The sequence below is a fragment of the Chenopodium quinoa genome, unplaced genomic scaffold, assembly GCF_001683475.1.
Source record: "Chenopodium quinoa cultivar QQ74 unplaced genomic scaffold, ASM168347v1, whole genome shotgun sequence".
NCBI classification, from domain to species: Eukaryota; Viridiplantae; Streptophyta; class Magnoliopsida; order Caryophyllales; family Amaranthaceae; genus Chenopodium; species Chenopodium quinoa.
In genome coordinates, this window is record NW_018743616.1 from 3,470,254 (window position 1) to 3,483,305 (window position 13,052).

At 34.0% G+C, this 13,052-nt stretch overlaps 2 protein-coding genes and 1 pseudogene across 2 annotated transcripts; all 3 read left to right on the plus strand.

Moving 5' to 3' along the window:
- The first annotated feature begins 921 nt into the window (after positions 1–921).
- LOC110683088 (pentatricopeptide repeat-containing protein At2g37230-like) lies at positions 922–3,577 on the plus strand. The gene has a single exon (XM_021859438.1). The coding sequence runs from the start codon at positions 1,082–1,084 to the stop codon at positions 3,380–3,382; it is 2,301 nt and encodes a 766-aa protein (XP_021715130.1). The 5' UTR covers positions 922–1,081; the 3' UTR covers positions 3,383–3,577.
- A 58-nt stretch (positions 3,578–3,635) lies between these two features.
- LOC110682924 (plasma membrane ATPase 2-like) lies at positions 3,636–4,687 on the plus strand. The gene is made up of 6 exons (XM_021859275.1): positions 3,636–3,692; positions 3,811–3,930; positions 4,002–4,121; positions 4,210–4,332; positions 4,444–4,512; positions 4,667–4,687. Exons 1-6 carry the CDS (start codon positions 3,636–3,638, stop codon positions 4,685–4,687), a joined length of 510 nt encoding a protein of 169 aa, XP_021714967.1.
- Positions 3,680–12,755, plus strand: LOC110683089 (annotated as a pseudogene).
- Positions 12,756–13,052: the final 297 nt, after the last annotated feature.

The window sequence follows — 13,052 nt, forward strand, 5'->3', positions numbered from 1 at the left end:
TATTATTATTATTATTATTATTATTATTATTATTATTATTATTATTATTAAATATTAATATTAAATATTATAATTATAGTAATAATAATAATAATTATTAAATATTATTTATTTATTATTATTAAAAAATAATAATTATTTTTATCTTTAAATATTAGTTATCATCTTTAAATATTAATTTTTATTATAAAAATTCAATTATTATAATTATTAAAAATTATTATTATTATTATTACTATTATTATCATTATTATTATTATTGTTATTATTATTAAATATTAATTATTTATTATTATTATTATAATTCAATATTAATTATTATTATAATTATTAAATATTAAATATTTATTATTATTATTATTATTAAAGATTAATTATTTATTATTATTGTTAAATATTAGTTATTAATAATAATTCAATATTAAGTATTATTTTTAAGTAGAGCATAGCCGGGCAGAAAAGAGCATATTGAAGCACAGTAGAGCAAATTTCAGAATAGCATAACAGAGCAGCTCTAAATAACAAAGCCTAAGAATAACTTTTATATAATAATATTAGAAACTAAAGTATATTTCCTTAAAAAAAAAAAAAAAAAAATTGAGTACCTATTGGGTCACTTTGGGTCGGGTCATTTTGATTCGTGTCATTTCGGGTCGTGTCGGTTTGAGTCAATTAGGTCACATCGAGTCAGGTCAATTTCGGGTTTTAAGTCACTTTCGAGTCAGGTCATTTGGGTCATATCATTTCGAGCATCGGGTCACATTCGATTCAACTTCATTTCGGGTTGTATTCGAGTCGGATCAGGTCGAATTAATTCAGATTCAGGTCATTTTCGAGTCAATGATTTTGGGTTACTGGTCAAGTCATTCGGGTTGGGATAGGATTGCCATGTCTAAAGCGGGCTAGTAAGAGAAAGCCCAAACTAAAACCAAACATTTGACCTCTGCCTAAAGCGCTGCAAATAAACCCTAAACCACTCATACGCCTGAAAATGGCTGAATCACTGTGATTTCTTCAACACTTCCAAAGTTTCTCACTCGAATAACCTCATTTCCATTGATTTCTCTAAGTTATTCTGAAAATGGCGAAACTTTCTTGCTCAAAATTGCAACATTTACGACCACCTAGGGTTTATCCTGGGTTTTATGGGATCTCGGGTAAATCCCCTTTAAATCTCATCAAACAATTTTGTTCTACCACTTCTGTTGATGACCCATTACCTGAATCTTTTCCCTCCATTGATCCAATCCAAGAAACAAGCAATGAAAGTGAAAAATATGAAGGTGGTACTTTGGTTGAAGGTGGAACAGAGCAGAAACAGAGGACTCCAAGAGGTAAGAATCGAAACCCAGAAAAAACTGAGGATATTATTGCTAGAATGATGGCTAATAGAGCTTGGACAACTCGTTTACAGAATTCAATTCGTAATTTAGTGCCTCAATTTGATCAATCTCTTGTATTGAATGTGTTGGATAGTTCCCGGAAGACGGAGCACGCGCTCCAGTTCTTCCGGTGGATCGAACGGTCGGGTTTATTTAAACATGATAGAGAGACCCATATGAAAATTATTGAGAGATTAGGCCGATCATTGAAGCTCAATCATGCCCGGGAAATCCTAATGGATATGCCGAAAAAGGGTGTTCATTTTGATGAAGATATGTTTGTTGTGTTGATTGAGAGTTATGGTAAGAATGAGATTGTTCAGGAGTCTGTGAAGATATTTCAGCAGATGAAGGAGTTGGGTGTGGAGAGGACAGGGAAATCATATGATGCTTTGTTTAAAGTGATATTGCGGCAAGGGAGGTATATGATGGCGAAACGGTACTATAATAAGATGTTGGAGGAGGGGATTGCACCTACTAAGCATACGTTCAATATCTTGTTGTGGGGATTCTTTCTGTGTCAAAAGGCTGAGACTGCCAATAGGTTTTACGAGGATATGAGGAACCGAGGGATTATGCCTGATGTGGTTACGTATAATACAATGATTAATGGGTTTTATCGGTTGAAGAATATAGAAGAAGCGGAGAAGTTTTTCGTGGAGATGAAGGGAAAGAATATAGCCCCTACTGTTATAAGCTATACTACTATGATTAAAGGTTATGTTGCCATGGGAAAGGTAGATGATGCACTTAGAATGTTTCAGGAGATGAAGGATTTTGGTATCAGGCCAAATTCAGTTACATATTCGACGCTGTTGCCTGGGCTTTGTGATGCTAAGAAACCATCTGAAGCTCAGATAGTCTTGAGGGAAATGGTAGAGAGACATGCTGCTCCCAAGGATAATTCGATCTTTGTAAAGTTGTTGAACTGCCAGTGCGAGTCAGGTAACTTGAATGCTGCTGTGGATGTGCTTAAAGCAATGATTAGATTGAGCATTCCGACTGAGGCTGGACATTATGGGATCTTGATTGAAAACTCATGTAAGGCTAAGGCCTATGATCAGGCAGTGAATTTACTAGACAAGCTTATTGAGAAAGATATAGTACTGAGGCCACAGAGTACCTTGGATATGGAGCCAACTTCTTATAATGCAATTATTGAATATCTATGCAACAATGGTGACACTAAAAGAGCAGAAACCCTTTTCAGGCAGCTGATGAAAAAGGGTGTCCAGGATCCTAAAGCTTTCAATAATTTGATCCGTGGGCATTCTAAAGAGAAGAATCCTGAAGCTGCATTTGAATTGCTGAACATCATGATCAGGAGAGGGGTCTCATCAAAAGCAGATGCCTACAAGTTACTTATCCATAGTTTCTTGGAGAAAGGGGAACCAGCTGATGCCAAAACCGTTCTTGATAGTATGATTGAGAATGACCACTTGCCTGACTCAGCTGTGTTCAGAGCAGTCATGGAGGGTCTTTTCAATGATGAAAGGGTGCAAACAGCTAGCCGTGTCATGAAGATGATGTTGGAGAAGGGGTTGACGGATAACATGGACTTATCTGCAAAGATTTTAGAGGCTCTGTTCATGAGAGGTCATGTTGAGGAAGCTCTTGGAAGAATTGAGCTATTGATGCACAGTGGTTGTGCACCAGATATCGATAATCTTTTATCAGTTATGAGTGATAAGGGAAAGACAATAGCTGCTCTGAAACTTTTAGATTTTGCTTTGGAGAGAGATTTTACATTGGACTTTTCGAGCTATGACAAGGTGCTGGATGCCCTTATAGGTGCTGGTAAGACTCTAAACGCATACTCAATATTGTGCAAAATATCACTAAAGGGCGGCGTGACTGATAAGAGCAGCTACGAGAGTTTAATCAAAACCCTGAATGAGGAGGGAAACTCGAAGCAAGCTGATGTTTTATCAAGAATGCTGAATGGTGAAATAGGTGATAGTACTAAGAAAGGAAAGAAGCAAAAGTTAGTAGCATCTTAATATTCCTAATTTATTTTAAACTTTCTTTTTTTCCGGTTGGTAGAATTAAAGCTGGTTTTTGATCTCCCTCTTCATTATCAGGGTGAAATAATACTGGAGGAGACCGGTTGTGTATTTTATACTTATCAGTTTTGTTGTTCTTGTAGACAGTTATTGAAACTTGGAAATTGAATTCAGGATCTTATTTTGCTGTTATTCTTGGTACTTGATTGTTTAAATATTGTCACTTCTCAGTGGTGCAATTCCTATTGCTATGCCAACAGTTTTATCTGTTACCATGGCTACAGGTTCCCATCGTTTAGCTGAGCAGGTTGGTAACAAGTAGCAGTAACATTTTAGTTAAAAGGTTATGGTTGTTTTTTTTTTTTTCAATTTTTTTTTTTTATAAATAGATTCTAGACTCTGAGCTATATATCTGTACCCGTTAGGGTACAATAACGAAGAGAATGACAGCTATAAAGGAAATGGCAGGCATGGATGTACTTTGCAGTGACAAAACAGGAACTCTGACATTAAATAAGTTGTCTGTTGACAAGAACCTTGTTGAGGTTTGGTTTGCTTTTTAATTGCTTTATTTAGTTTTTTCCCTTCATTAAGCACAAAATGAATATTCCTGCAGGTTTTCGTCAAGGGAATTGATGCAGATACAATGGTATTGATGGCTGCTCGAGCCTCTCGAATGGAAAACCAAGATGCAATTGATGCTGCTATAGTTGGGACATTAGCTGATCCAAAGGAGGTAATCTAATTATCTACGTAATATTAGGAAACATGGTTTTTCACCTTATTTTGTCCTGCTCTCATTATACTCTTTCCTCAATGAAAAGGCTCGCCTAGGCATTCAAGAAGTTCACTTCCTTCCTTTTAATCCAACTGATAAGCATACAGCTCTGATGTACATTGACAGTGATGGGAAAATGCATAGTGTTAGCAAAGGTGCACCAGAACAGGTATTTTTTAATTTTACCCGTTTTCTCAATTTTTGACAAGTCTGACATGTTTATGTTCATAATTTGGCTTATTGGTAGATCTTAAAACTGCTTATAATAAATCGGAGATAGATCAGAGTTCATGCAGTGATGGATAAGTATGCAGAACGAGGGTTAAGGTCTCTTGCTGTGGCATACCAGGTAACCATTGTTCTCTGCCTATATGTATTTCCTTTCTTTATGTCTTCTTCTCTTTCCTCTTTTTTTTTTTTTTTTTTTTTTTTTTTTTTTCTTTTTCCTGCCTTCTTTCTTATCTGAACATGTATTGAGGTCTATGTCTGAGATGTTTATGCAGGAGGTTCCTGATGGTAAATAGGACAGTTCTGGAGATCCATTGCTTTTACATGATTGACGTGTAAAGTAATACGTAGAAAAACTTAATCTACAGTAGGGTATAGGACAAAGATTTCTTTAACTAGCTGAAATCATCTTTAATTGATGGGATATTTTTGTTTTTATACCCATATCTTGTATTATTCACTTAATTTAGATATATATTTGGTAAAATGATTTCTGCTTAAAGAAGGAGATATCATAAGCTTTATTGTTGAATGTTGATAAAATTACTCATAGTAATTATTGCATATTTTTGGTCAGTGTTTTTATCCGTTATTTACTTGGTTTTATGTCTCCACAATTCCACATATGTTCTTCAAACCTGTATTTTGTTGGCGGAGATATGAGAGTTTCAAAAGTGTGAATAAGCGAATAACTTTAATGCAGTTTTAGATGTTTACATGCCTTTTACTTTACTCCCAGATTTTAATGTACTAGGACTGCACATGATGCATGCTTCAAATATCTTAAACCATGACAATCATTTTATAATACGTATAAGGGCCAGAGTAACACAAAAATTTCTCAAGAGCTGGCTTGTATTATTGAGATTCAAGGTCTTAGAAGTATTGATAATCTAGTTGGTAAAGTTTTATTACAATCGAATTCAGTTATGCCCTTTCTATGTGGCAACTCTCATAAGTTTGTTGAGATAAGAGGCTAGATTGAAGAACTTAGTTGGAGTTTCATTAAGGATATCAGTTGCTCAGGTCCTACAAGGCTACAAGTATGGGTACCAGTTCTGATATCAGGTTATGGTTTATTGGTCAGTTTCTGTCTTGTGCATTAGATTCTTGAGTTTAAAGTTTCTTTCTTATGCTTGATTAGACTGTACATGTTATACATTGTGTTTAACATTTTTTTTTTTGATGATTTTTTGTATGCCTTTCTATCAATTGAGGGTTGAAGCCACCCAGATACCATAATAGGATGGGTATCTTAGTCGTATTTGTTCTATTGCTGTGGGAATGCTGGTGGAGATCATAGTTATGTACCCAATTCTACACTTTCAATATTGTGTTGGAATTGATAACTTATTGGTGCTTCTCATTGGTGGAATTCCTATTGCTATGCCAACAGTTTTATCTGTTACCATGGCTATAGGTTCCCATCGTTTAGCTGAGCAGGTTGGTAACAAGTAGCAGTAACATTTTAGTTCAAAGGTTATGCTTTGTTGACCTCGATTAGTTTTGGTGATGACAAGCAAACTCAATTTGATCAAGGTGTATTAAGTGTGCAGGTTATTTAGGCAAGTTCTTATTAAGAACAAAGTTCCGGGGTTAGAACAAAGAGAAGTCCTTAATCTACATATGGCATACACAGCAATTTGAAGTGAAGGAAGCAAAGAAGGTTTTATGCTTGGATGTTCCATTTGGCAAGATAGAGTTATCAAAGGTCCAATTGGAATATCATAAAAAGCATCAAGTATTACATGAAGACTAAAAAGTATGAGTTATCATTTTTAAGCCTTATGTAAGTGTTTGATATTTCTGTTGTTAAAAAAAAATGTGTTTGATATTTTATGATTGGTTGGAACATAAGGAATATAAGAGTTAATTGGAATTAAAATTGAAACGATCAGTTTTATAAAATTGGATTTTATCTTATTTTCGGTTTTGTTTAAAATTATAAAAAGATATTTCTTTGATATTTTCTTTTTAACAAAATAAATATCTTTTGTAAAAAGATTTTAACTGATTCCTTAAATTACTCTCCAAGGAAAAGATTTATTCAAACCTCTTCCCACGTTCTATATTGAACAACCTTCTTGACTTCTCTACATTGCTTGAGTTAGTTTCTAAAGTTTAGGAACACCACCTCAAGTAGTGGAGAATGTGGAGAAGGTGGTTGGGTTGATGAAACAGTATAAAAAGGGAATTGCGACATCCTGACAATCGTACAATATTTGAGTGAAAAATATATTTTGTGTAAGTGAGAGTATTTCTTTATTCCAGCTATTGTAAGATCATCTAAACACGTAGAGTTTAAATTACTGAGTTGTAATTTGGGAAAGGGTTGAGTGATCTTTGTAAAGACTTAGTGCTAAGTCTTGAGTGTAGGCTTCGGAGTAGAAGCTAGAGTGAGCATTTGGGGTCGGCTTAGGTTCTTATTGGAACTTAAATTTTGTCGAGTTTCTTATAGGTTTCAACGGAGTAGTTGCCCTATTTAGTGAAGTCTTGTTCGAAAATCCTAAGTGGTTGGGGTTTTTCTCCTTGTTGGGCACAAGGAGTTTCCACGTAAAATCTCTTTGCATCTCTTTATTTCGTTCTACGTTTTTAATTTCCGCAAAATTTGGGAACACTAGTCTAGTTCCTACACAATTCACCCCCTCTTGTGTGTTCTATCTAAGTTAACAAGTGGTATCATAACGGGTATGTTGAGTTGTGTGATCCAAACAAAATGAACACACACGAGAAACTTGAAGAAGGTTACTCTACTTAGAGGCCTATGATGTTCAATGACAAATTCTTTTCCTATTGGAAGAACCGCATGGAAATCTTCATTAAAGCAGAAAACTATAGTGTGGCGAGTTATTGAAGTGAGCGACTTTGAGGTAACAACTAACAATGCCGAGAACGAGGTAATCCCTAAACCAATCTCCGAGTATGATAAAGATGATTTTGATAAAATGGAGGTTAATGCTAGAGCTGTAAAATTGCTTCATTGTGGTCTTGGACCTTATGAACATAAGAGAGTCATGGGGTGCAAGAATGCAAAGCAGATTTGGATTTGTTACAATTCACTCACGAAGGAACAAACGAAGTTAAGCGTTCCAAAATAGACCTTTTGATGTCTAAATATGAACGATTTGAAATGAATCCAAAAGAATCCATTCAAGAAATATTACTTGTTTTACTAACATAACTAATGAGTTAGTCTCTCTTGGAAGAACTATATCAATTGATGAACAGGTACGATAGATCCTTAGAAGCCTTCCATAAGATGAGAGATGGAGAGTCAAGGTTACTGCGTTGCAAGAAACAAAGGATTTCACAAAAATCAATATTGAGCAACTGACGGATCTCTCATGACTCATGAGCTGCACCTTGGAGCTAGTAACACAGAGAGTTCCAAAAACCATGGACTTGCGCTCTTGAGGAACAAGAAGATACCTGATGAAGGAGTTGCCATGACGGTTAATAAGTTTAGGAGATTCTATAAAAAGTTTAAAATTGGAAACCAAAAGGGTAAAAATCAGAGCAATGGAATATCCAATTCTTAACTTGATCTCGGATGCTTGAAGTGTGGAAGTTTGGAACACCTTATTCGTGAGTGTTCTCTGTGGGAAACTAATCAAGGTGAAGCCAAAGCAAAGGAGCGACAAAAGAAAGATACGACAAACGAACCTTTGGAAAATCCGTCTATCGCAAGACAATGATTGCAGCTTCGGGTAGTGACTCAATTAGAAGATGATGAGGAGCCACAAAATGAAGAGATGGCCAATCTATGTCTAATGGCTAAAATTAAAGAAAAGAAAGATGTTCCATCAAATGTGGTATGTTCCAAAACCCTTTGTGTCTTATGTAAGGAAAAGTTAATTGAATTGCCGTTACAAACATTGGATGATTTTAAAAAGCTTAGTATAGTAAAGGAACAAAGTGATAAAGCTCTCAAAATTAGTAAGGACCACATCATTTATTTGAACAGTACTAGATAAGACCTTCAAAGTAGGTTCTTTGATCTTTTGGATTAGAACACTTTGCTAAAAGATTCTTTTGAACGTACCAAGCATGAGAATATTACTCTTAAGGTAGAACTTGCTCAATATAAATTATTTAATGCTAGTCTAGATTCTTTTAGTTCTATTGAGACACATATGCGTATTTTCAATGCTGATTTTGAGAAACTGAATAATGACCTTGTTACTGTTAAGGAACAAAAGGAAAAACTTGAAAAGGAACTTCTTAATGCCAGTAGGAAGGAAGTTCCTAAAGTTACTCCTAACTATATCCTTGATGCTCAAGTTAGAAAAAGAGAAAGATTAGGTTTTTCCGATAATAAGCAGAGCCCTAAGAAGAATAAATATGTAGATTTACCGAGTAGCAAGTTGTGCTCCTTTTGTGGTAATACAGGTCATTTGAAAGAAGCTTGTTCCAGAAGGAGTAAGAAAATGCTCAAAAATCAATAATTATATACTAAAAGACACCAGCAATGACACATGTCATCTCCTGGTGTGTCTTTTTAGTTTTGATTTTTTATTTTTTTTTGTTAAAATTTATTTAATGTAAATTTTTAATAAGGTATTTATAGATTGGCTAAAACCTAAATTGCCTTAATTGTACTAAATCAATATAGCAAGAGTTTATTTTATAATAATATGACATATATTAGAACTTTAACAATCGTGCATTATTGCACGGAACCTAACCTAGTGAAAATACTGTTAGAATGACGTGGGTTAAGAAAACTAGTGGTGATGAAAAGGGACTCGAGGAAACCCAAGTTCCTGAAACTAACAATTAGTTTTCTTTCAGGTCGCAGTGAGGGGGAACAACACTTGGTACCTCGACAGTGGATGTTCCAACTACATGACAGGAGACAAATATAAATTTCTCTCACTGAAAACCTTTGGTAACAACAAGAAAGGCGAAATAATCATAATTAGAAAAGTAGGAAAGTCAAGTTCCCATGCAATTGACAATGTATTTTTAGTCGAGGGTCTTAAACATAACTTGTTAAGCATTTCACAATTTGTGATAAAGGCAACTCTTGTAAGTTTCACTACTAACTCCCGTAGAATTCTTAACTATGACAATGAGGAGGTTATCTTCGAAGGAATTCGTAAAGGGAACTCATACATTATGGATCTCAACACAATCCTAGGAACAACCTAACTTACCTCAGTGTCATTGAATTGAAGATGACTCACTTTTATGGCATAGTCGCTTTGGACATGCTAGTATTCCTCTCATCGACAAGCTTAGAACACAAGAGGTTGTTGCAAGGCTTCCCTCAATAAAGTTTCTAAGTGGGAAAGTTTGCAATGCATGTGTGAGAGGGAAACAAGTAAGATCCTCATTTAAAAGTAAGAAATGGTAAGTTCCACTAAACCTTTGGAACTCATTCACATAGACTTGTGTGGTCCAATGAGGGTACAGAGATTTTGGTATTATTTTAGACATTGTGTGTTGAGGAGTTCATGTGAATGAGTTCCAAAGGTTTAGTGGAACTTACCATTATTTTCTCTTTACTCTCACTGTCTTTTTATTACAGAGATTTTGGTATTATAGACTATAATAAAAAGATAACGAGGGTAAAAGATTTTGGTATTATTTTAGAATGTGTTCCTATTTATTATGATAACACTAGTGCCATATGCATTTTTAAAGATCCGTACATCATTATAGAGTAAAGCAATTTTCAAATTCGTCATCATTTGAAGATAATTTGAAAAAGTTAATAAATAGATTTTGTCAACTGATAATCAAATGAGATATTTAACAAATTTAAGAGAAAAATAAAAATGAGATGAATTTATAATAAAAATGAATGACATTCTTTCGCACAATAACAGGACACATACTAGTTATTTGAGTCGTAACATTCAATGAGTTGAATCAAAATATCTGCAACAGTTCAACGTTGATGACCTTTACTCTAGAATGATGTTCTTTACATATGACACTACTAAATAGGAGAGTCTCAAGAAATTTTAACTTAACTCAATTAACAAACCCGAAAATTATTTATATTTCCAATTAATGTTCCAACCAATCATAAAATATCAAACACTTACATAAAGCCTAAAAATAATAACTCATACTTTGTAGTCTTCATGTAATCAGTGGCGGATCCAGGATTTCGATTAGGGGTAGCGCAGTCGTGTGTAGTTGTTTAAGAACATTTAAACTCAAATTAAAATCGAATTTTATTTTAGGGATTCATATATATTGAAAAATTCTCCAAAAACGATTATCAAATTAATAAGCCGAATGATTTTTTTGATGCGATGCAACGCGTTAGTACATTTTCGTGCTCCAAATTAATTAACGATTTGATTTTGAACATACATACATACATTTGACTGAGAACTTATTCAAAAAAAACAATTACTAAGATATATTAGACGTATAAAAAATAATTGTTATACTTAGAGGAGTGGGCCCCTCATATTGTATCTTGGCTTCCCACTAATTTTTTATAGGTTGTATGACATTGTCTATTTTTGAAATATAATAATAATAATAATAATAATTTAAAATAATAATAATAATAAACTTTTTATGTTAATTAGTAATTAAGTACTAGTAATTTTATACTCCAATTCATATCTAAATTATCATTATGGCTAATACAATACTCCATATATACTGCGTAAATAACTTGTAAATTTTTTTTAAAAAAAAATCTAAAAAATCTTTATAATTAAGAATAATGGAAAATTTTAAATTACTTTTAATCTTTGCTTTCTTATTCCTGTACGTAGTTAAAGAAATAAATTATAGGAGCAAGGATAGATTAAACTATTAAAGTACTTAGAAAGATGGGTAAAAATACTTAGAAAAGAAAAAAGTGAAAAAATAAACACAATGGGGATCGAACCCCTTATGGGCTTGCCTCAAAACTTAATTTGAGATATTCTCCTTCTACCACTGCAGCAATAGTTAACATGTAATATAATTAGGCAGTTAAAAAACATTTATCCAAATTTGTAGGGGTAGCCCCTTGTTACTATGTAGATCCGCCAATGCATGTAATACTCTATGCTTTTTATGATATTCCAAATGGACCTTTGATAACTCTATCTTGCCAAATAGAACATCCAAGTATAAAACCTTCTTTGCTTCCTTCACTTCAAATTGCTGTGTATGCCATATGTAGATTAAGGACTTCTCTTTGTTCCAACCTCGGAACTTTGTTCTTACCTCTTTTGTTCCAACCCCGGAACTTTGGTCTTACCCCGGAACTTTGTTCTTAATAAGAATTTGCCTAAATAACCTGCACACTTAATACACCTTTATCAAATTGAGTTTTCTTGTCATCACCAAAACTAATAGAGGCAACAATATGCCCCTTTTTGGTGATGAGTTTGCTTGTCATCACCAAAACTAATCGAGGTCAACAATATTCTCCTTTTCGGTGATGACAAACCCTGCAAACTTATTTAAATGAAGAGACAAAATTGTAATGAAGAAAAGCAAATACAAACTTCTAATAATTTAGTAAATATTATTAATAAGTAATTTTTATAGTAATAAAAAAATAAGTACTACCTAATGATTGCTTGGAAGAAACATGGTATGAGACTTTGTAGGAACTCGGATGACTTATATTCACTGTTTGCATTATGCTTGTAAATTACGGATTATTTGTTTATAAATTCTAGACTTTGAGCTATACCCTTTAGGGTGCAATAACAAAGAGAATGACATCTATAGAGGAAATGGGCAGGCATGGATGTACTTTGCAGTGACAAAACTGGAACTCTGACATTAAAAAAGTTGTATGTTGACAAGAACCTTGTTGAGGTTTGGTTTGCTTTTTTTTTTTTAGTTTTTCCCCCTCATTAAACACAATATTAGGCTGTAGCACCATTTAAACTTGGATATTCCTGTAGGTTTTCGTCAAGGGAATTGATGCAGATACAATGGTATTGATGTCTGCTCGAGTCTCTCGAATGGAAAACCAAGATACAATGAAAAGGCTCGCCTAGGCATTCAAGAAGTTCACTTCCTCCCTTTTAATCCAACTGATAAGCGTACAGCTCTGACGTACATTGACAGTGATGGGAAAATGCATAGGGTTAGCAAAGGTGCACCAGAACACGTATTATCCAATATTACCCTTTTTCTCAATATTCAATAAGTTTGTCGTGTTTATATTCACAATTTGGCTTATTGCTAGATCTTAAATCTTGCTTATAATAAACCGGAGATAGAGCGCAGAGTTCATGCAGTGATTGATAAGTATGCAGAGCGAGGATTTATTTTCTTTATCTTTCCTTTGATAGTAGTACTAAATCAGCTTTTTTTTGGTCTGCATGTTTATCTATTTCTTATGTAATCTCTTTGGATCTTTTCCCAGTTAGGGGTTCATGCTACTGGCTCTCATATGGAAGGTTGACTTCCCACCCTTTATGGTTCTGATCATTGCTGTTTGGGTCCAATTTAGTCCAATTGGGCTTAGGCATTAAATGATCCAATTAAAAGCCCAAGGTCAAGGTTCATCTCTCCAATTGTGCTAAAGTCAAAGATCAGTCCTCAAGGTTAGCCAATTGGGCTAACGCCCAACTTCTCCATGTATGCAGAGGTATAAAAGCCATCAATATTACATTTGTACATGAATTCAAGCAAAGCCTCAAGCAACTAATTCTCTTGCATAGTGTTCTCTTTCTACGCACTGTA